At 42.6% G+C, this 24,383-nt stretch overlaps 1 protein-coding gene across 5 annotated transcripts in view; it reads left to right on the top strand.

The window, feature by feature from the left end:
- The window catches only part of LOC134357629 (transmembrane protease serine 9-like), a 133,314-nt gene that overhangs the window by 16,231 nt on the left and 92,700 nt on the right, over positions 1-24,383 (top strand). For 4 of the 5 annotated variants that reach the window (XM_063069255.1, XM_063069253.1, XM_063069251.1 and 1 more), the window contains exons 3-6: positions 6,522-6,644; positions 8,227-8,357; positions 14,764-14,831; positions 16,401-16,576. In XM_063069255.1, coding sequence (XP_062925325.1) covers positions 6,542-6,644; positions 8,227-8,357; positions 14,764-14,831; positions 16,401-16,576 — 478 coding nt within the window. In that variant the 5' untranslated portion in view covers positions 6,522-6,541. The remainder of the gene's footprint in view (positions 1-6,521; positions 6,645-8,226; positions 8,358-14,763; positions 14,832-16,400; positions 16,577-24,383) is intronic. The other variant, XM_063069254.1, reaches the window with a different exon arrangement.

Raw genomic sequence — 24,383 nt, 5'->3', positions numbered from 1 at the left:
ACTGAGGTCCTTTAACATCTGTTGGACGATGCTGAGGATGTTCTATGAGTCTGTGGTGGCCAGTGTGATCATGTTTGCTGTTGTGTGCTGGGGCAGCAGGCTGAGAGTAGCAGACACCAACAGAATCAACAAACTCATTCATAAGGCCAGTGATGTTGTGGGGATGGAAATGGACTCTCTAACGATGGTGTCTGAAAAGAGGATGCTGTCCAAGTTGCATGCTATCTTGGACAATGTCTCCCATCCACTACATAATATACTGGTTGGGCACAGGAGTACATTCAGCCAGAGACTCATTCCACCGAGATGCAACACAGAGCGTCATAGGAAGTCATTCCTGCCTGTGGCCATCAAACTTTACAACTCCTCCCTTGGAGGGTCAGACACCCTGAGCCAATAGGCTGGTCCTGGACTTATTTCCTGGCATAATTTATATATTACTATTTAATTATTTATGGTGCACCTGTAACGAAAACCAATTTCCCCCAGGATCAATAAAGTATGACTATGACTATGACTATGATATTACAAAGGCATGAGCAAGTCTTCCACAGTGAAGACAGATGCAAAGTACCTATTAAGTTCATCTGCCATTTCTTTATCCCCCATTACTACCTCACCAGCATCATTTTCCAGTAGACCAATATCAACTGTCACCGTCCTTTTACTCTTTATATAATTGAAAAAACTTTCAGTATCCTGCTTTATATTATTGGCCAGTTTGCCCTCATATTTCATCTTTTCCCTTCTTATAGCTTTTTAATTGCCTTTTGTTGGATTTTAAAAGCTTCCCAATCATTCAACTTCCTACTCACTTTTGTTGCATTATAAGCCCTTTCCTTGGCTTTAATGCAGTCCTTGACCCCTGCCATTTGAGAACTCCCTTTTTTGTGGGACATATCTATCCGGCATCTTTTGAACTATTCCCAGAAATTTCAGCCACCTCTGCTAGGCCATCATCCGCACCAGTATCCTTCTCCAATCCACTTTGGCAGGCTCCTTTCTCATGCCACTGTAATTCCCTTTATTCCATTGCGATACTGATACATGTGAGTTATTTTTAGATTATGAGGACACTCAGACCTCGTTTATTGTCATTTAGAAATGCATGCATTAAAAAGTGATACAATGTTCCTCCAGTATGATATCACAGAAACACAAGACAGACCAAGACTAAAACTGACAAAAACCACATAATTATAACATATAGTTACAACAGTGCAAAACAATACCGTAATTTGATAAGAGCAGACCATGGGCACGGTAAAAAAAAGTCTCAAAGTCCCAATAGTCCCAACATCTCACGCAGACGGTAAAAGGGAGAAACTCTTCCTGCCATGAGCCTCCAGCGCCGCAAACTTGCCGATGCAGCATCCTGGAAGCACCCGACCACAGTCCGACTCTGAGTCCGTCCAAAACCTTCGAGCCTCCGTCCAGCCCTCCGGCACCGAGCACCGAGCACCATCTCAGCCAACAGAATTCTTTGACAGAATCTTAGCATTGACATTCAATAATGAAATAGAACATAGAACATAGAATAGTACAGCACATTACAGGCCCTTCGGCCCACAATGTTGTGCCGACCCTCAAACCCTGCCTCCCATATAACCTCCCACCTTAAGTTCCTCCATATACCTGTCTAGCAGTCTCTTAAATTTCACTAGTGTATCTGCCTCCACCACTGACTCAGGCAGTGCATTCCACGCACCAACCACTCTCTGAGTAAAAAACCTTCCTCTAATATCCCCCTTGAACTTCCCACTCCTTACATTAAAGCCATGTCCTCTTGTATTGAGCAGTGGTGCCCTGGGGAAGAGGCACTGGCTGTCCACTCTATCTATTCCTCTTAATATCTCATACACATCTATCATGTCTCCTCTCATCCTCCTTCTCTCCAAAGAGTAAAGCCCTAGCTCCCTTAATCTCTGATCATAATCCATACTCTTTAAACCAGGCAGCATCCTGGTAAATTTCCTCTGTACCCTTTCTAATGCTTCCACATCCTTCCTATAGCAAGGCGACCAGAACTGGACACAATACTCCAAATGTGGCCTAACCAGAGTTTTATAGAGCTGCATCATCACCTCGCGACTATCAAACTCTATCCCTCGACTTATGAAAACCAACACCCCATAAGCTTTCTTAAATACCCTTTCTACCTGTGAGGCAACTTTCAGGGATCTGTGGATATGTACCCCCATATCCCTCTGCTCCTCCACACTACCAAGTATCCTGCCATTTACTTTGTACTCTGCCTTGGAGTTTGTCCTTCCAAAGTTTACCACCTCACACTTCTCCGGGTTGAACTCCATCTGCCACTTCTCAGCCCATTTCTGCATCCTATCAATGTCTCTCTGCAATCTTCGACAATCCTCTACACTATCTACAACACCACCAACCTTTGTCTCATCTGCATACTTGCCAACCCACCCTTCTACCCCCACATCCAGGTTGTTAATAAAAATCACGAAAGTAGAGGTCCCAGAACCGATCTTTGTGAGACACCACTAGTCACAACCCTCCAATCTGAATGTACTCCCTCCACCACCACCCTCTGCATTCTGCAGGCAAGCTAATTCTGAATCCACTTGGCCAAACTTCCCTGGATCCCATGCCTTCTGACTTTCTAAATAAGCCTACCATGTGGCACCTTGTCAAATGCCTTACTAAAATCCATGCAGATCACATCCACTGCACTACCCTCATCTATATGCCTGGTCACCTCCTCCAAGAACTCTATCAGGTTTGTTAGACACGATCTGCCCTTCACAAAGCCATGCTGACTGTCCCTGATCAGACCATGATTCTCTAAAAGCCCATAGATCCTTTCTCTAAGAACTTTTCCCAACAGCTTTCCCACCACAGATGTAAGGCTCACTGGTCTATAATTACCCGGACTATCCCTACTACCTTTTTTGAACAAGAGGACAACATTCGTCTCCCTTCAATCTTCCGGTACCATTCCCGTGGACAACAAGGATATAAAGATCCTAGCCAGATGCTCAGCAATCTCTTCCCTCACCTCATGGAGCAGCCTGGGGAATATTCCATCAGGCCCCGGGGACTTATCCGTCCTGATGTATTTTAACAACTCCAACACCTCCTCTCCCTTAACATCAATGTGCTCCAGAACATCAACCTCACTCATATTGTCCTCACCATCATCAAGTTCACTCACATTGGTGAATACCGAAGAGAAGTATTCATTAAGGACCTTGCTCACTTCCTCAGCCTCCAGGCACATCTTCCCACCTTTATCTTTAATTGGTCCTACATTCACTCCTGTCATCCTTTTGTTCTTCACATAATTGAAAAATGCTTGGAGTTTTCCTTTACCCTACTCGCCAAGGCCTTCTCATGCCCCCTTCTTGCTCTCCTCAGCCCCTCCTTAAGCTCCTTCCTTGCTACCCTATATTCCTCAATAGACCCTTCTGATCCTTGCTTCCTAAACCTCATGTATGCTGCCTTCTTCCACCTGACTAGACTTTCCACCTCACTTGTCACCCATGGTTCCCTCACCCTACCATTCTTTATCTTCCTCACCGGGACAAATTTATTCCTAACATCCTGCAAGAGATCCCTAAACATCAACCACATGTCCATAGTGCATTTCCCTGCAAAAACATCATCCCAATTCACCCCCGCAAGTTCTAGCCTTATAGCCTCATAATTTGCCTTTCCCCAATTAAAAATTTTCCTGTCCTCTCTGATTCTATCCTTTTCCATGATAATGTTAAAGGCCAGGGAGCAGTGGTCACTGTCCCCCAGATGCTCACCCACTGAGAGATCTGTGACCTGACCTGGTTCGTTACCTAATACTAGATCTAGTATGGCAATCCCCCTGGTCGGCCTGTCCACATACTGTGACAGGAATCCATGCTGGAAACACTTAACAAACTCTGCCCTGTCTAAACCCTTGGAACTAATCAGGTGCCAATCAATATTAGGAAAGTTAAAGTCACCCATGATAACAACCCTGTTATTTTTGAACCTTTCCAAAATCTGCCTCCCAATCTGCTCCTCTGTATCTCTGCTGCTACCAGGGGGCCTATAGAATACCCCCAGTAGAGTAACTGCTCCCTTCCTGTTCCTGACTTCCACCCATACTGACTCAAAAGAGGATCCTGCTATATTACCCATCCTTTCTGTAGCTGTAATAGTATCCCTGACCAGTAATGCCACCCCTCCTCCCCTCCCCCCCCATCCCTTTTAAAGCACTGAAATCCAGGAATATTGAGAATCCATTCCTGCCCTGGTGCCAGCCAAGTCTCTGTAATGGCCACTACATCATAATTCCATGTATATATCCAAGCTCTCAGTTCATCACCTTTGTTCCTGATGCTTCTTGCATTGAAATACATGCACTTTAGCCCTTCTACCTTACTACCTTTACAGCCTTTATTCTGCTTCTCTTTCCTCAAAGCCTCTCTATATGTTAGATCTGACGTTACTCCATGCACTTTTTCCACTGCTCTGGCGCTCCGGGTCCCATCCCCTTTGTGAATTAGTTTAAACCCTCCCGAACCATGCTAGCAAACCTACATTAATGCCTCCTAAGGGTTCCTTTACATTAAGCTCCCTGATAAGATCTGGGTTATTACACAATACCTAATCTAAGATACCTTTTCCCTGAGTAAGCTCAAGCAAACTGCTTTAAAAAACCATCTCATCACATTCAACAAACTCCCTCTCTTGTGATCCAACACCAACCTGATTTTCCCAATTCCTTTGCATATTGAAGTCCCCCATTATAACTGTGACATTACCCTTATTACATGTCTTTTCTAACTCCCTTTGCAATCTCAACTGCACATCTTGGCTACTATTTGGAGGCCTATATATGATTCCCGTAATGTTTTTTTTACCCTTGCAGTTTCTTAACTCCAGCCACAAAGATTCAATATTCTCTATGTCACTTCTTTCTAAAGATGTGATTCCATCTTTTACCAACAAGAGCTACACCATTGCCTATGCCTTCCTGCCTGTCCTTTTGACACAATGTATATCCTTTGATGTTAAGCTCTCAACCATGGCCTTCTTTCAGCCACGACTCAGTGATGCCCCAACATCATACTGACCAATTTCGTCCACCTTATTCTGAATGCTACATGCATTTAAACTGCGCGCGCCTTCAATCTGCATTCTTCACTCTTTTGAATTTTGTCTCTGTGGTACAATTTAGCTCTTTGCTCTGTCTGCATTTGTACCCAATCATTGGCTTGTCCTTCATCACATTCATGTTACATCTATCATCTATTTGTAAGCCTGCTGGCTCACCCTCAGCTCTATCATACTGGTCCCCATCCATTTTACCTCATGTTTCCTCCTAAATGCAACTGTGCAATTCACTTTAATTAATGTTTGTGGTATTGAGCTTTACAGTCTAACCACTCTGATTCATGTGGGAATATTTGCCTGGAGATTGGATCCAGTTTCCACATGTAGATTACACACAGAAGCAATGTAACCTAGGTTAAATTGGGTTTTGTAGGTGAGATCTCATCCTTGAAGAAAATAACCTGGGTACTTCTGTATGCCATGTACTTACAGATGTTTCTCAACAGTCAAGGTCTAAATTACGTCAAAGGTCTCCCACTGCTCATTTTTTCCTTTACCAACACAAACTGAAGATTTTGATGTAATCCAGAATTTTTTTCATTCATAAACAAGGTGCACATTATGCAGAGATCACTAATGACATTTTCAGCAAATTCACTCTGACAATGATGTCTTGCATAGCCATAGTTTTAATGTTCAGGACATTTGAAATTTCAGCAATGTACACATTAGAGAGATATGCTGCCATCTCTGTGTAACACCCTGGTTAAAATCTTTACTGCTATGCTGTAGGTGTTTCATTTTAGCAGTTGTGTAAGAGCAGCCTGTCTGGGTTTGAGCTGAGAAAAGAGTCTTTATTGTTCACTTAGGAATATGGTGTCAGCCAATCAGGATGGTGGAATTGGGAGGAGGTTCTAGAGAACGCTGGGTGGAGAGGTTTGTGCTTTGAACCAAAAGAGTTGAAGGTTTGTGAAGTTCTGCTGAACATTAACTATCCCAGTATCCTTCTAATGTTCAGGCCTAAAGAATGGAAACCTCATTAACTGTAAAGATGTTTTAATTAACCCACTCTACTTCATTTCCTCAATGAGCCAGTTCTAGTTTCTCCATCTCACTTCTCATGTCTGTAACATAACATTTGTCACTGATTAATTTCAGGACTTTATTAATATCTTCGTCAACTGCAATGGGAAAACTCTCATGTTAAAAATGTTTCAATATTTGCATTTGCTTTCCTTATTTTGAACCTCACTTTTTTAATATACAGTATTTCTGTTTTTTAAACTATTCAATATACGTGCACTGTAATTGAATTACTTACTTATTTTTTTTTTTAATTTTATTTTCTCTCCTATGTTATGTATTGCATTGAACTGCTGCTGCTAAATTAACAAATCTCACATCATGTGCCAGTGATAATAAAGCTGATTCTGATTAAGTGATCTTTTCCTTTGGCTTCACAGAGCAATTTGAGTTACTGAAAATGAAAACCACCAGAAGCATTCTGATAACTATTTTGATTATTTGTGGACTGGCTGTCATTATTGCAGTTGTAGTTGCTGTTTTAGCAATATTTCTAACTAAAGGTAAGGATCAAGTCTAAAAGCAACTAACGAGTTAAAGTGGTAGTGAAGCCAGGCTACTTGGCTGGAGATAAGCTAATGGTCTAGATAAGTACATAAATCAATAAGATTATAAAGTGGGGAGGGTGTAAACAGGAACAGAATATCTTGCTCTGAGTTTAGAACCTCAATATAAGTTAGCTGTAGTTTAGGTGAGTGGGGAAAGATTTTAGAGAACTGAGTACAGAAAAATAACTGGGATAATGGGTTTGAGAACCAATGGACCAAATGATCTCCTTTTATGTTATAAAGAAACCTATAATGTTATCAGTCAGGGCACTGAGTTTAGGAGTTGTGACATTATGTTGCAGCTGTATAAAATGTTGGTGAGACTGCATTTGAAGTACTCTGTTCAGTTTTGGTTACCCTTTTGAAGAGGTGGTTTTGGCTTGGTCTTTGTTCATTGAAATGTGAGAGAATGGGGACAACCATATAGAAATGATTAAAATGAATTGAATTGAATTGACTTTATTACTTACATCCTTCACATACATGGAGTAAAAATCTTTATGTTATGTCTCTGTCTAAATGTGCAATGTGCAATTTATAGTAATTTGTAATAAATAGTATATACAATATAACATAGAAATACAATTGTATCAGTGTGAAGTAATCAGTCTGATGGCCTGGTGGAAGAAGTCTCCTTGGAGCCTGTTGGTCCTGGCTTTTGTGCTGCTGTGCTATTTCACGAATGGTAGCAGCTGGAACAGCTTGTAGTTGGGGTAACTCAGCTCCCCAATGATCCTTCAGGTCCTTGTTACACACCTGTCTTTGTAAATGTCCTGAATAGTGGGAAGTTCACATCTACAGATGCGCTGGGCTGTCCGCACCACTCTCTGCAGAGTCCTGCGACTGGGGGAAGTACAGTTCACATACCAGGCAGTGATGCAGCCAGTCAGGATGCTCTCAATTGTGCCCCTGTAGAAAGTTCTTGGGATTTGGGGACCCATGCCAAACTTCTTCAACTGTCTAAGGTGAAAGAGATGCTGTTGTACTTTTTCTACAACACATCTGGTATGTACAGACCTCGGTGATGTGTAGCTGTTCACCCTCTCAACCCCGAGGAGAGACGTAGATAAAGAGGACGCTTAACAGTCTTTTCTCCAGGGCAGGGGAGTACAAAACTAGAGGGCATAGATTTAGGGTGAGAAGGGAAAGATATAAACGAGACCTGAGGGTTAATATTTTCACACAGAGGGTGGTGAGTGTATGGTAGGAGATGCCAGAGGAAGAGCTTGAAGCAGGTATAATCGTATCATTGAAGAAGCACTATGTGGAAGGGTGGGACTAAGAGGGATAAGGGGCAAACATAAGAAACTGGGACAAGGTAGCTGGGCACCCGATCAGCATGGACTGTTGAACAAGACGCAAAAAGAGTCTGTATTTGTGTTGTATTGCTCAATTATTTTACCCGGGTCTGTGTGCCTTGCTAAATCACAGTGGTTATCATGGACCGTTGGGCCAAAGGGTCAGTATCTGTGTGCCTTGCTAATTCACAGTACAACAACCACTGCTAAAATAATTCTGTTTTTTTTTCCCTTCAAAGCTGCAAGTTCCAGTCCATGGAAAGTTTACTACAAAGGAAATTTCAGAATATTAAATGTTCCTTACAACGATAACTTGGCAACAAGCAGCTCAATGGAGTTCTTTGTGTTAGCAAATAAAATTCATGCACAAGTAAGAATGTTCTGTTCAAATCCACTTAATGGATTTTATTCTGCAAGTTCATTAGTAGAAGTGAAATATGTTCACAGGCCATAAGTAGGCCAATATCCCCATTTTGGTAGCTATCTGAAGAATCAAAGTTTAATTCCCACTGATAGTCACCAATATCACCACCTATTTTGTTAACTGCTTATATACTTACATACCATGTACGGGTGGCAGGAGCCTAGCAGTTAGCATAACTCTCTGCAGCAACACACACAAAATGCTGGAGGAACTCAGCAGGCCAGGCAGCATCCATGGAAAAAAGTACAGTCAATGTTTTGGGCCAAAACTCTTTGGTAGGACTGGAGATAAAAAGCTGAGGAATAGATTTAAAAGGTGGGGGAGGGGAGAGAGAAACACCAGGTGACAGGTGAAACCTGAAGTGGGAGGGATGAAGTAAAGGGCTGGGAAGTTGATAGGTGAAAAAGACTTCACAGTGCCAGTTGTAAGATCGGGGTTCAATTGTAAGTAGTTTGTATGTTAGAAACATAGAAACATAGAAAATAGGTGCAGGAGTAGGCCATTCGGCCCTTCGCGCCTGCATCGCCATTTATTATGATCATGGCTGATCATCCAACTCAGAACCCCGCCCCAGCCTTCCCTCCATACCCCCCGATCCCCATAGCCACAAGGGCCGTATCTAACTCCCTCTTAAATATAGCCAATGAACTGGCCTCAACTGTTTCCTGTGGCAGAGAATTCCACAGATTCACCACTCTCTGTGTGAAGAAGTTTTTCCTAATCTCGGTCCTAAAAGGCTTCCCCTTTATCCTCAAACTGTGGCCCCTTGTTCTGGACTTCCCCAACATCGGGAACAATCTTCCTGCATCTAGCCTGTCCAATCCCTTTAGGATTTTATACGTTTCAATCAGATCCCCCCTCAATCTTCTAAATTCCAACGAGTACAAGCCCAGTTCATCCAGTCTTTCTTCATATGAAAGTCCCGCCATCCCAGGAATCAATCTGGTGAACCTTCTTTGTACTCCCTCTATGGCAAGGATGTCTTTCCTCAGATTAGGGGATCAAAACTGCACACAATGCTCCAGGTGTGCTCTCACCAAGGCCTTGTACAACTGCAGTAGTACCTCCCTGCTCCTGTACTCGAATCCTCTCACTATAAATGCCAGCATACCATTCGCCTTTTTCACCGCCTGCTGTACCTGCATGCCCACTTTCAATGACTGGTGTATAATGACACCCAGGTCTCATTGCACCTCCCCTTTTCCTAATCGGCCACCATTCAGATAATAATCTGTTTTCCTATTTTTGCCACCAAAGTGGATAACTTCAAATTTATCCACATTAAATAAGCATCTGCCATGAATTTGCCCACTCATCCAACCTATCCAAGTCATCCTGCATCCTCTTAGCATCCTCCTCACAGCTAACACTGCCACCCAGCTTCGTGTCATCCGCAAACTTGGAGATGCTGCATTTAATTCCCTCATCCAAGTCATTAATATATATTGTAAACAACTGGGGTCCTAGCACTGAGCCTTGCGGTACCCCACTAGTCACCGCCTGCCATTCTGAAAAGGTCCCGTTTATTCCCACTCTTTGCTTCCTGTCTGCTAACCAATTCTCCATCCACATCAATACCATACCCCCTATACCGTGTGCTTTAAGTTTGCACACTAATCTCCTGTGTGGGACCTTGTCAAAAGCCTTTTGAAAATCCAAATATACCACATCCACTGGTTCTCCCCTAACCACTCTACTAGTTACAGCCTCAAAAAATTCTATGAGATTCGTCAGACATGAGTTTCCTTTCACAAATCCATGCTGACTTTGTCCGATGATTTCACCGCTTTCCAAATGTGCTGTTATCACATCTTTGATAACTGACTCCAGCATTTTCCCCACCACCGACGTTAGGCTAACCGGTCTATAATTCCCCGGTTTCTCTCTCCCTCCTTTTTTAAAAAGTGGGGTTACATTAGCCACCCTCCAATCCTCAGGAACTAGTCCAGAATCTAACGAGTTTTGAAAAATGATCACTAATGCATCCACTATTTCTTGAGCTACTTCCTTAAGCACTCTAGGATGCAGACCATCTGGCCCTGGGGATTTATCTGCTTTTAATCCCTTCAATGTACCTAAGACCACTTCCCTACTAACATGTATTTCCCTCAGTTCCTCCATCTCACTGGACCCTCTGTCCCCTACTATTTCTGGAAGATTATTTATGTCCTCCTTAGTGAAGACAGAACCAAAGTAATTATTCAATTGGTCTGCCATGTCCTTGCTCCCCATCATCAATTCACCTGTTTCTGTCTGTAGGGGACCTACATTTGTCTTTACCAGTCTTTTCCTTTTTACATATCTATAAAAGCTTTTACAGTCAGTTTTTATGTTCCCTGCCAGTTTTCCCTCATAATCTTTTTTCCCCTTCCTAATTAAGCCCTTTGTCCTCCTCTGCTGAACTCTGAATTTCTCCCAGTCCTCAGGTGAGCCACTTTCTCTGGCTAATTTGTATGCTTCTTCTTTGGAATTGATACTATCCCTAATTTATCTTGTCAGCCACGGGTGCACTACCTTCCCTGATTTATTCTTTTGCCAAACTGGGATGAACAATTGTTGTAGTTCATCCATGCAACCTTTAAATGCTTGCCATTGCATATCCACCGTCAATACTTTAAGTGTCATTTACCAGTCTATCTTAGCTAATTCACGTCTCATACCTTCAAAGTTACCCCTCTTTAAGTTCAGAACCTTTGTTTCTGAATTAACTATGTCACCCTCCATCTTAATGAAGAATTCCACCATATTATGGTCACTCTTACCCAAGGGGCCTCTCACGACAAGATTGCTAATTAACCCTTCCTCATTGCTCAAAACCCAGTCCAGAATAGCCTACTCTCTAGTTGGTTCCTCGACATGTTGGTTCAAAAAACCATCCCGCATACATTCCAAGAAATCCTCTTCCTCAGTACCTTTACCAATTTGGTTCACCCAATCTACATGTAGATTGAAGTCACCCATTATAACTGCTGTTCGTTTATTGCACACATTTCTAATTTCCTGTTTAATACCATCTCCGACCTCACTACTACTGTTAGGTGGCCTGTACACAACTCCCACCAGCGTCTTCTGCCCCTTCGTGTTATGCAGCTCTACCCATATCGATTCCACATCTTCCCGGCTTATGTCCTTCCTTTCTATTGCGTTAATCTCTTCTTTAACCAGCAACACCACCCCACCTCCCCTTCCTTCATGTCTATCATGTTCTACCAGTAACCACATCGGTTTCTTCCGAGTGCTCCAGTCAGTTTCCTCCCACGTACGGGTTCGGGTTAATAAGTTCTGGGTATACTACGTTGGTGCCAGAATCATGGCATCATCTGCAGGCTGCCCAGTGCAATTCTTGGGCAGTGCCGGTTGTTGCCACAAGCAACATAATTCACCAATGTTTCAATATACATGTGACAAATGAAGCTAATCTTTAAAAAATATATCAGCAGCTTGATGTTAAAGTAGGAAGCTCTTTAGACAAAAACTCACAGTGAAGAAACAAAGAGGTTAAATCATTGCAAATGGAATATAATGTTGGGAGATGTGAATTGATCTACTTTGATAAGAATAGCAAAGCAGGGTGTTATTTCAAATCATCAGTCTAATGAGCATTATTGTTTTAAGACATCTGAGTGTCATCACAAACCGTACACAGGGTGTTAACATGCAAAGACATGAAACATGCACTTCATTACAAAGGGGCTAGACTATAGTGACATAGAACAGAAACTTCCATACTCACCATTTTGCCCACCTATAGTAATCCCATTAACGTGCACTAAGACCACACATTTCTGTGCTTTGCCTGCTAAAGTGTCTGCTAAATACTTCTTAAGCCTGGTTATTAAACCCAATTTTACCACCTGTTCTGGCAGCCTGTTTGACATACTAACCACCATCCACGCAAAAAAATAACCTTTCTCATCAATATTAAAACTTTTCCTCTCACCTTAAACCAGTGTCTCTTGTTTTTGAAGACCCTGATGTAGAAAAATATTTTGACACTACACCCTGTCAACATCTCTCATGAATTATAACCTTCTATCTGCGTCTACCTCGTCTACCTGCTGAGCCGTGTCTACGCCCGCCTGGACAAGCCAGCGAGCACTGTGAGGGTCATGTTTTTTGACTTCTCCAGTGCGTTCAACACCATCCGCCCTGCTCTGCTGGGGGAGAAGCTGACAGCGATGCAGGTGGATGCTTCCCTGGTATCATGGATTCTTGATTACCTGACTGGCAGATCACAGTACGTGTGCTTGCAACACTGTGTGTCCGACAGAGTGACCAGCAGCACTGGGGCTCCACAGGGGACTGTCTTATCTCCCTTTCTCTTCACCATTTACACCTCGGACTTCAACCACTGCACAGAGTCTTGTCATCTTCAGAAGTTTTCGGATGACTCTGCCATAGTTGGATGCATCAGCAAGGGAGATGAGGCTGAGTACAGGGCTACGGTAGAAAACTTTGTCACATGGTGTGAGCAGAATTATCTGCAGCTTAATGTGAAAAAGACTAAGGAGCAGGTGGTAGACCTGAGGAGAGCTAAGGTACCGGTGACCCCTGTTTCCATCCAGGGGGTCAGTGTGGACATGGTGGAGGATTACAAATACCTGGGGATACGAATTGACAATAAACTGGACTGGTCAAAGAACACTGAGGCTGTCTACAAGAAGGGTCAGAACCGTCTCTATTTCCTGAGGAGACTGAGGTCCTTTAACATCCGCCGGACGATGCTGAGGATGTTCTACGAGTCTGTGGTGGCCAGTGCTATCATGTTTGCTGTTGTGTGCTGGGGCAGCAGGCTGGGGGTAGCAGATACCAACAGAATCAACAAACTCATTTGTAAGGCCAGTGATGTTGTGGGGATGGAACTGGACTCTCTAATGATGGTGTCTGAAAAGAGGGTGCTGTCTAAGTTGCATGCCATCTTGGACAATGTCTCCCATCCACTACATAATGTACTGGGTGGGCACAGGAGTACATTTAGCCAGAGACTCATTCCACCGAGATGCAGCACAGAGCGTCATAGGAAGTCATTTCTGCCTGTGGCCATCAAACTTTATAACTCCTCCCTTGGAGGGTCAGACACCCTGAGCCAATTGGCTGGTCCTGGACTTATTTCATAATTTACTGGCATAACTTACATATTACTATTTAACTATTTATGGTTCTATTACTATTTATTATGGTACAACTGTAATGAAAACCAATTTCCCCCGGGATCAATAAAGTATGACCATGACCATGACTATGGCTATGACTATGACTATGACTATGACTATTAGGTCACCCTTCAATCTCCTTTGCTGCAGGGAAAACGAGCACAGCCTGTCCGTCTTTTCTCATAACTAAAATCCTCCAATCCAGGCAACATTTTGGTAAATGTCCTCTGCACCCTCTCCAGTGCAATCATATTCTTCCTATAATGTGGCAACCAAAACTACACACAACCAGTATTTTGCAACATATGTACCAACCAGTGATAAAAAGCATCTCATGCACCATCAGCAGCTCCAGTTTCTAATGTTCAAGGTTACCCCAGTTTTCCAGCCCTTTACCAAATGTTTGCCAAGGTTAGCTTCACCTTTGTCCTCCTTGGTGGTTAACCACAGTAGCACTATCTTGCTTTTCTTGTTACTGACTTGCAGCAACTTTGGTAACAGGATGCCAAGTATTCAGTGGTAATATACGAGACCACTTATTGTGGCACTGCTTGTATTTCGAACTGTTCTCCCTTTTCCCTCCGCATTCATTTCTGGTCCCTTTTGCTTCATTTCAATCTCATCTAACGACTGTACTTTCCCAGGACTCTACTCCAGAGATCTGAAATCCACCCCAGCCCCTCCCCTCCGCTTCACTTTATGCCCAGAGATCTGAAATCCATCCCAGCCCCTCCCCTCCACTTCACTTCTTTAATCCTAGAGATTGCACCTATCTTTCCTTCCTTAAAATGATCGGCCAAAGATACATCTTCTTTCTCTCTCTAATTCTGTTCTCCACATCTGTATAACACTTTTTCTGCAGCCTAACTCCATCTCTAAATATTTCTCCCTCTCTCTTCCTTCTGGAGTGGTGGACGGACATCAAAACCATTCTAAAGGTTATAACTAAAATGTACAATGCTCACTGATTGATTTTCAAAAGGACAAAGTATCTGTGGATGCTCTGCCATTATTCTTAAAGCTTTTCTTTGTTAAAAACTAATGGGTGCCCACAAAAACTTTGAACTATAAATGTGGAATGAACCTGTGAGAGAGGGATTTCCAAGTACAAAAGCTTTTTCTTGTTATCTTAGAAATATACCCTTTATTTGAAAATGTACTTGTGGCTAAGAAATATTGTTTCTTTCCATTGATTTCAGCTCACATCGGTGTACTCAAAATCCAGCTTATCCAACCAGTTTGGCTTTGCACAGGTTATAGAATTCAGGTATGTTCCAATACTTACAAATCTGATGTTTGGACATGTTACATGGTTTTAGATTCACAGCTTAATTTTTAAAGTTTACTCTCTGATCAAAACTGCCATGGTTCTTATACATATAGTGATAAAAGACATGTTAAATATAGAGATCTTATATATACAGTGGTAAAAGAGATTTTAAATTGAACTCAGTTATTGTATCCTCCACAAACTTTTCAAACCAGAAACATTTAATCATGAACAGGAAACTGTTTTTAAAGTTGCACATACTGTGACAGGGTCGGTTCAATTTTTGGTTACTTTAAGTAACGTTTTGTGGGGCAGGGCATATATTGACTTTATTCAGACACACAAACTATAGTGCAATTAAAATCAGGCAAGTTACTAATCACTTAGTGAGTAAAATTTGTAGCAATTTGGTCCCAGGTTATTTAGATTCAAACAGGTTGTATCAAACTTTACACCTCATCATATTTTACTCTCCTCTACTATCAATAAACAGCATAATCAATAACGATGTTCATCTCCAACCCATAACATTTCTGACTGGCAGATTGTGGTAATATTTCCCTGGGATCAGCTTCCTGCATTGGAGATCAAACTTATTCATTCAGCATTGTAATACAAGAAGTTTTTATGCAGATGTCTTAACTGAAAGTACAGCATGGTGCAGGTTCATTCTTTAATAAGTTTCTCACCCAGAAACTCAGAGTAATATCACAAAACAGTAACTCAGGGTAATATCACAGAACAGTAATTTGCCAGTTTATGCTCACATGTTCACAGATATCATGTGGATGATAGAAAAATGGAGGCCCATGTGGGAGGGAAGGGTTAGATTGATCTTGGAGCAGGTTAAACAATCAACACAACACTGTACTTGTTCCATTCACTGAATTGTCAGTCAGTGGGTGCCGTCCCGAATCCAGGGTTGGCAGCTATGCACCTCCATCTTCTTCCATCTTGTGCTCTTTTTCTGGCCTCAGCATAACTCAACCCAGTCCATTGCCTCACATTATCCTACCAAGTGGTTTGCTGCCTTCCTCTTTCACTGAATTGTAAGACTTGCTACAAATCAAAGCAAGCTAACAAAATTGATAGGACTGTGGCACTGTAAGATTTCATGAAATTCCTTGAATCTCCTGAAGTGAAGTAAATAACTATGATTACTCCATTCTTCTCATGAAGAAAACATCACTGGGATTGTTCATTTGTATTCTATATCTGATGTTCTGCGGATTTATTAGATAAATTTAACCCAGTTAACTGTGTTACATGCTGACGTGTCAGGGGTGGTAGGATATAATGATGTTATGGAGAGACAAGAGGGAATCAGGAAGTTCCAGAGGGAACAGATTCTGCAGAATACTGAACGGGGAGGAGGAGAGGGAAAAATGTGAGTTATGCTGGCAAATCAAAGGAACCAGTGGAATTTGTTGAGGAAATGGGTGGGAGGTGGAGGTGTCAAGATGGTTTGTGGATATTAACAATTACAGAGAAGGAAGAGAAGAGAAGGGATAACACAGTGAGAGTCAGACAGACCATTTAATCTCCATTGCCCATTTGCTTTGACAGCTCTGGGAGTGTTAAAGTGCTATTTATACTTCAGTTCCGAGGAAATGGAAGCACACCTACTGCTGTGGGAGCAATCAATGAAACATTTCATCAAAGCTTAACACAGCGCAATAAATTTAACCAATCCGGCAACTTGGACGACTTCATCATAGACTTAACATCAATTCAGTTTACTGGTAGGTTACCAAACAATGTTTCTCAAGCATATCATACTTATTCCAGCACCTAAAGTATTTCATTTGCATTAAATTTCAATAATATGTTAAAACAGCAGCTTAAATTTTCACAAATCAGGACAGGTCAGTGCCTGGCCTCAGGGAACCAGGGATGTGGGCTGGTCTTTGCTAGCTGCAGGGAACCAGACCTGCGTGCTGGTCAGTGACAGACCTCAGGCAATCAGAGCTGTGATAGAGCCTAGTATTTGTTAGAGTTGTTGGGGAGGGTTTGAACTAATTTGGCGGGGGAACTGGGTGGTGTTGGAAACCAGAGTGATGGAACTCAGGATAGGACAGATGGTTAAAAAAAGGAAAGCTAGCATGCAGTCAGATGTCAGGAAGGGCAGGCAGATGACAGGACAAAATTGCAGCCAGCAGGGTGAGTATTAGTGCATTGGACCACAAGACCATTAGACAGAAGAGCAAAATTAGACAATTCAGCTAATTGAGTCTGCTCCAGCATTCCATCATGGCTGATCCGGCTCCTACTCAAACCCATACATCTGCATTCTCGCCATATCCTTTGATGCCCTGACCAATCAGGAAATGATCAATTTCCACTTTAAATATACCCACGGACTTGGCCTCCACCGCAGTCTGTGGCAGAGCATTCCACAGATTCACTACACTCTGGCTAAAAAATTCCTACTTTCCTCTGTTCTAAAAGGTCACCCCTCAATTTTGAGGCTGTGCCCTCCAGTTCTGGATACCCCCACCACAGGAAACATCCTCTCCACACCCACCGTATCTAGTCCTTTCAACATTCGGTAGATTTCAATGAGATCCTCCCCCCCCCCCCACCGCATTCTTCTAAATTCCAGTGAGTAAAGGCCCAAAGTTGCCATACGCTCCTCATATGTTAACCCCTTCATTCCCAGAATTATCCTTGTGAACCTCCTCTAGACTCCCTCCAATGACAATGTATTCTTTCTGAGATATGGGGCCCAAAGCTGTTGGCAATACTCTTAAGTGCAACCTGGCTAGTGTCTTATAAAGTCTCAACATTATCTCTTGGCTTTCATATTCTATTCCCCTTGAAATAAATGCCAACAATGAAGTTGCCTTCTTTACCACAGACTCAAACTGTAAATTAACCTCCCTGGAGTCTTGCACGAGGACTCCTAAGTCCCTCTGCACCTCTGATGTTTGAACTTTCTCCCCATTTAGATAATAGTCTACACTATTGTTCCTTTTACCAAAATGCATTATCATACATTTCCCAAAACTGTTTTTCATCTGCCATTTTTTTAACCAGTCTTCCAATTTGTCTAAGTCCTGCTGTAATGTTATTGCTTCCTCAGCACTACCTACCCCTCCACCTATCTTTGTATCACCCTAAACTTTGCCACAAAGCCATCAATTCCATTCTCCAAATCATTGACAAACAATGTGAAAAGTAACAGTCCCAATAATGACCATTGAGGAATACCACTAGTCACTGGCAGCCAACCAGAAAAGGCCCCTTTTATTCCCATTCACTGCCTCCTGCCTGTCAGCCATTCCTCTATCCGTGCCAGTATCTTTCCTGTAACGCCATAGGATTTTATATGTTAAGCAGCCTCATGTGTGGCACCTTATCAAATGTTTTCTGAAAATCCAAGTAAATGACATCCACTACCTCTCCTTTGTCCATCCCACTTGTTACTTCCTTGAAAAACCCTAGGAGATTTGTAAGGCAAGATTTCCCTTTACAGAAACCATGCTGACTTTGACTTACCTTATCATTAGTCTCCAAGTACCCCAAAACCTCATCCTTAATAATAGACTCCAACACTTTCCCAACCACTGAGGTGTGGTTAACTGGCCTATAATTTGACTTATTTTGCCTCCCCCCCACTTCTTAGAGAGTACAGTGACATTTACAATTTTCCATTCCTCAGGGATCATGCCAAAATCAAGTGATTCTTCAAAGATCATGACCAATGCATCTGTTATTTCTTCAGCAACTTCTCTCAGAACTCTAGGATGTAGTCCAACTGGTCCAGGTGATATAGTCACCTTAAGTCCTTTGAGTCTGTCTTGCACTTTTTCTTTGTAATAGCAATGGCACTCACTCCTGCTCCCTAAAACTCATGGACCTCTGGCACACTCTTAGTGTCTTCCACAGTGAAGAATGATGCAAAATACTAATTAAGTTCATCTGCCATTTCTTTGGCCCCATTACTACTTCACCAACATTATTTTTCCAGTGGTCCAATATCAACTCTCACCTCACTTTTACTCTTTATATAACTGAAAATGTTTTGGTATCCTGCTTTATATTATTGGCTTATCTCAAAATGGATGTATTGTCAGTGGAGAGAGTCCGGAGGAGGTTCATGAGGACGATTCCAGGAATGAAGGGGTTAACACGAGGAGCGTTTGGCAGCCTTGGGCCTGTACTCACTGGAATTTAGAAGAATGTGTGGGTATCTCATTGAAACCTACCGAATGTTGAAAGGACTAGATAGGGTGGATGTGGAGAGGATGTTTCCTATGATGGGGGTATGCAGAACTAGGGGGTACTGCCTCAAAATTGAGGGGTGACCCTTTAGAACAGAACTAAGGAAGAGAGTGGTGAATCTGTGGAGTGCTCTTCCACAGACTGGGGTGGAGGCCAAGTCCATGGGTATAGTTAAAGCGGAAGTGGATAGATTCCTGATTAGTCAGGGCATCAAGTGATAGGGTGAGGAGGCAGGAGTGCGGTTGAATGGGATCCGGGATCAGCCATGCTGAAATATTGGAGCAGCCATGATGGGCTGAATGGCCTAATTCAGCTTCTATTAATATTGGTCTAATAAACCTTTTTATGTTCAGCTCCCAACTATGACCTTCTCTCAGCCTCAACTCAGTGATGCCCACATCATACCAACCAATCTGTAATTGTGCCATGAGTTCATCCTGCTTATTCCGAATGCTACGCGCACTTAAATACAACACCTTCAGTCCTGCATGCGTGGCCTTTTTGAATTTTGTCTCTGTGGTACAATTTAACTCTTTGCTCTGTCTGTATTTGTACCCAATCATTGGCGTGTCCTTCATCCACTTGTAAACCTGCTAGCTCGTCCTCAGCTCTATCATACTGGTCCTCATCCCCCTGCCATATTAGCCACTCCCAACAACAGATATGCAGAACATATCCATTAGATATATAGAATCAGAAAGGGTAGCAAAAACAATACTCAGAGTGTTATATCTCAGTGCATGGAGTATAGATAGATAGATAGATAGATAGATAGCTAGATATACTTTATTAATCCCAGGGGAAATTTGGTTTCGTTACAGCCGCACCAACCAAGAAGAGAGCGTAAATATATCTATACAAAAACCCCCAACAATCAAACAACAAAATGCGAACTATGCCAGATGGAAAATAGGTCCAGGACCAGTCTATTGGCTCAGGGTGTCTGACCCTCCACGGGAGGAGCTGCACGTTCAATGGCCACAGGCAGGAACGACTTCCCGTGCCGCCAAGTGTTGTATCATGGTGGAATGTGACCAAAGTCCAACAGTAAAAAGTTCAATATCCAGTCTGCAAACACGTTCCTCTATCGTAATATACCCCGGATTGCACCATCCGTTGTTAGCCAGAACAGTAAGCACCCAACTCCTTTACGCTTACCGCTCTCAGTGCACTTCCGGTCAGCCGGAACAGTATTACCCACCGAACTCCTCTTCTCCAAAAGTCTCTGTTGTCTCAACCCGGTCCTCTTTCCTCGACTTTGTGATCCCCCTCTGCATCCTCTGTGTGTTTTCCTCCGGATTTCAGCAGGGGTGTCCACCGCTCTGTTCGCTAAGCCGGCCGGTATTTGCTGGTCTGTAGAATACACAATGCGACCTTGCTTCTGTCCCGCGTGTCGGGATGTAACCATTTCCAGTGCTAAAGAAAACCCAAATAAAACTCTCTCTACCAGCATGTTAGAGAGGGTGCAGCTTCGACGTGTTACCGTGAGAGAAAAAAAATACAAAAAATAATGTAAATTAAAAAGTAAGAAGAAGAAAGTAAGAATAGATCGGAACGGCTGTACCAGGCTGCATGCACGACCGGCGCATGCGCACTAAAACATCAAGACATACGGTGCATGATCTTGTTGCACTATTACAGATTGTCAGGTATGATGTTGTGGCCATTACTGAATCATGGTTGGTAGTCATGGGATATTGTAGCTGGGAGCTGAATGTACAAGGTTACTCGTTATATCGGAGGGATTGGAAGGTAGGGAGAGTGGGTGGTGTGGCTCTGCTGGTAAATAATGGCATCAAATCAGCAGAAAAATGTGACGTAGGACTGGAAGATGTTAAGTGCTTGTGGGCTGAATTCAGAAACTGCAAGGGTAAAAGGACCCTGAAGGCAGTTATATATAGACCTCCTAACAGCAGCTCGGACGTGGACCACAGATTAGAACAGGAAATAGAAAAGGCAGGTCAAAACGCCAATGATATGGTAGTCATGGGATATTTTAACATGCAGGTCGATTGGGAAAATCAGGTTGATAATGGATCTCAAGAGAGTTAGTTTGTTGAATACCTATGAGATGGTTTTTTAGGCAGATTGTTGTTGAGCTTACTAGGGGATCAGCTACACTGGACTGAGTGTTATGTAATGAAGCAGATGAGCTTAGCGACTTTCAGGTAAAAGAATCCTTAGGAACCAGTGATCACAAACTGAGTTCAACTTGAAATTTGATAAGGAGAAAGTAAAGTCTGATGTAGCAGTATTTCAGTGGAGTAAAGGAAATTACAGTTATATGAGAGAGGAGTTGGCCAGAGTAAATTGGAAGGAGCTGCTGGCAGGGATGACAGCAGAGCAACAATGGCGTGAGCTTTTGGGGGACAAAATGAGGAAGGTGCAGGATAGGTGTATTCCAAAAACAAAGAAATACTCAAATGGTAAAATATGACAACCATGGCTGAAAAGGGAAGTCAAAGCTAAAGTAAAAGCAAAATAAAGGGCATACAACAAAGCAAAAATTAGTGGGAAGACAGAGGATTGAGAAGCTTTTAAAAACCTACAGAGAGCAACTAAAAGAATCATTAGGAGGGAAAAGATGAAGTATGAAGCAAGCTAGCAAACAACATAAAAGTGGATAGAAAAAGCTTTTTCAAAGAATAAAAGAGAGATGAGAGTGAATATAGGACCACAAGAAAATGAGGCTGGAGAAATTTCTGGTTTCTGGTCTGGTCACCGAATTATAGGAAAGATGTCAATAAAATTGAGAGAGTACAGAGGAGACTTACTAAAATGTTACCTGGGTTTCATCTCCTAAGTTACAGAGAAAGGTTGAACAAGTTAGGTTTTTATTCTTTGGAGCGTAGAAGGTTGAGGGGAGACTTGATAGAGGTGTTTAAAATTATGAGGGGGATTGACAGAGTTGACGTGAATAGGCTTTTTCCATTGAGAATGGGGGAGATTCAAACAAGAGGACATGAGAGTTAAAGGGCAAAAGTTTAGGGGTAACATGAGGGGGAACTTCTTTACTTTATGAGAGTGGTAGCTGTGTGGAATGAGCTTCCAGCAGAAGTGGTTGAGGCAGGTTCAATGTTGTAGTTTAAAGTTAAATTGGATAGATATATAGACAGGAAAGAAATGGAGGGTTATGGGCTGAGTGCAGGTCGGTGGGCCTAGGTGAGAGTAAGAGTTTGGCATGGACTAGAAGGGCCGAGATGGCCTGTTTCCGTGCTGTAATTGTTTAATAGTTATATGTTTAAATAATAAAGGTGGACAAGGAGATGACAGATGAACTAAATGAGTATTTTGTGTCAGTCTTCACGGTGGAAGACACTAACAGTGTGCCAGATGTTGGAGGTTGTGAGGGAAAAGAAGTGAGTGAAGTTACTATACCAAGGGAGAAGGTGCTGAGAAAGCTGAAAGACCTCGGGTACATAAGTCATACAGACCAGATGAACTGCACCCTAGGGTTCTGAAACAGGTAGAGGTCGATATTGTGCAGGCATTAGAAATGATCTTTCAAAAGTCCTTGGACTCTGGCATGGTGCCAGATGACTGGAAAATTGCAAATGTCACTCCATTCTCTAAGAAAGGAGGAAGACAGCAGAAAGAAAATGATAGACTGGCTAAACTGACCACAGCGGTTGGAAAGATGTTGGAGTCAATTGTTAAGGATGAGGTTATGGAGTTTTTGGTGACACAGGACAAGATAAGACATAGTCAGCATGGTTTCCTGAAGTGAAAACGCTGCCTGACGAACCTGTTGGAATTCTTTGAGGGGATGACAAGTAGGATAGATAAACAGGATGCAGTGGATGTTGTATATTTGAACTTTCACAAGGCCTTTGACAAAATGCCACACAGGCTTACCAAGTTAAGTATTACAGGAAAGTAACTGGCATGTTTAGAGCATTGGCTGATTGGTAGGAGGCAGCGAGTGGGAATAAAAGGATTCTTTTCTGCTTGGCATTCAATGATTAGTGGTATTCTGCAGGGGTCAGTGTTGGTTTGGCTTCTTTTTATGCTGTAAATGAATGATTTAGATGATGGAATAGCTGGGTTTGTTGCCAAGTTTGCAGATGATACGAAGATTGGTGGAGGGGCAGGTAGTGTTGTGGAAACAAGTAGGTTACAGGAGGATTTAGATTAGGAGAATAGGTTAGAAAGTGGCACATGAAATACAAAATTGAAAAATACATGGTCATGCACTTTAGTAGTAGAAACAAATGTGTGGACTATTTTCTAATTGGGGAGAAAATCCAGGAATCTGAGATGAAAAGGGACTCAGGAGTCCTTGTGTAGAATATCCTAAAGATTAACTTGTAAGTTGAGTCAGTGATGAGGAAGACAAATGTAATATTAACATTCATTTCAAGAGATTTAGAATACAAGAGTAGGGGTGTGATGCTGAGGCTTTATAAGATACTGATGATGCCTCACCTTGAGTATTGTGAACAATTTTGGGCTTCTCTTCAAAGAAAAGATGTGCTGCCTTGGAGAGTGTTCAGAGGTGGTTCCCAAGGATGATTCTGGGAATGAAAAGCTTATCATACGAGGAATGTTTGATGTCTCTGGGATTTTGATGGCTCACTGGAATTAGGAAGGATGAGGGGAAATCTCATTTCAAATGTTGAAAGGCATTGACAGAGTAGATGTGGAAAGGATGTTTCCCATGATTAAAGCCTCACCACATATCTACAAATTGTATGCTATGCACTTAGTTAGAAGAGACATGATGAACTTGGGCGCTGCACCATGTGCCTGGACCTGCCCAAGGCCTCCGCCTAAGGAAGGGCCGAGCTCAAAGAATCGGCCGCGGCTGGAGGCCAACATGGCCTCTGGCTCGAGTTCGGCGGGGCAGCAGCGGGCGATGCCAAGGTGGCCAGCAAGAACAAGCTGGAGGAGAGGCTGTACTTGGTGCTGTTGCAAGATCGAAGAAGATGGAGGTGCATAGCCACCAACCCCAGATTCAGGAAGGCACCCACTAACTGACTGAGATGACGTTGTAGCCATTACAGATTCTTGGATGCCTCAGGAGGCTGATGAGTGTGCCAGGCTTTAGATGTTTCAAAAAGAACAGAGAGGGAGGCAAAAGAGGTGGGAGCATGGTATTACTAATTAGGGATAGTGTCACGGCTGCAGAAAAGGAGGAAGTCATGGAGGGATGGTCTACTGAGTCTCTGTGGGTGGAAGTCAGAAACAGGAAAGGAGCAATAACTCTACTGGGTGTTTTTATAGGCCCTCCAATAGTAACAGGAATATCGAGGAGCAGATAGGGAGGCAGATTCTGGAATGGTGCAATAATAATAATAGGGTTGTTGTGATGGGAGATTTTAACTT

This window comes from Mobula hypostoma, chromosome 16, assembly GCF_963921235.1.
Source record: "Mobula hypostoma chromosome 16, sMobHyp1.1, whole genome shotgun sequence".
Taxonomy (NCBI): Eukaryota; Metazoa; Chordata; class Chondrichthyes; order Myliobatiformes; family Myliobatidae; genus Mobula; species Mobula hypostoma.
This window is presented reverse-complemented; position numbering and strand designations above follow the sequence as displayed.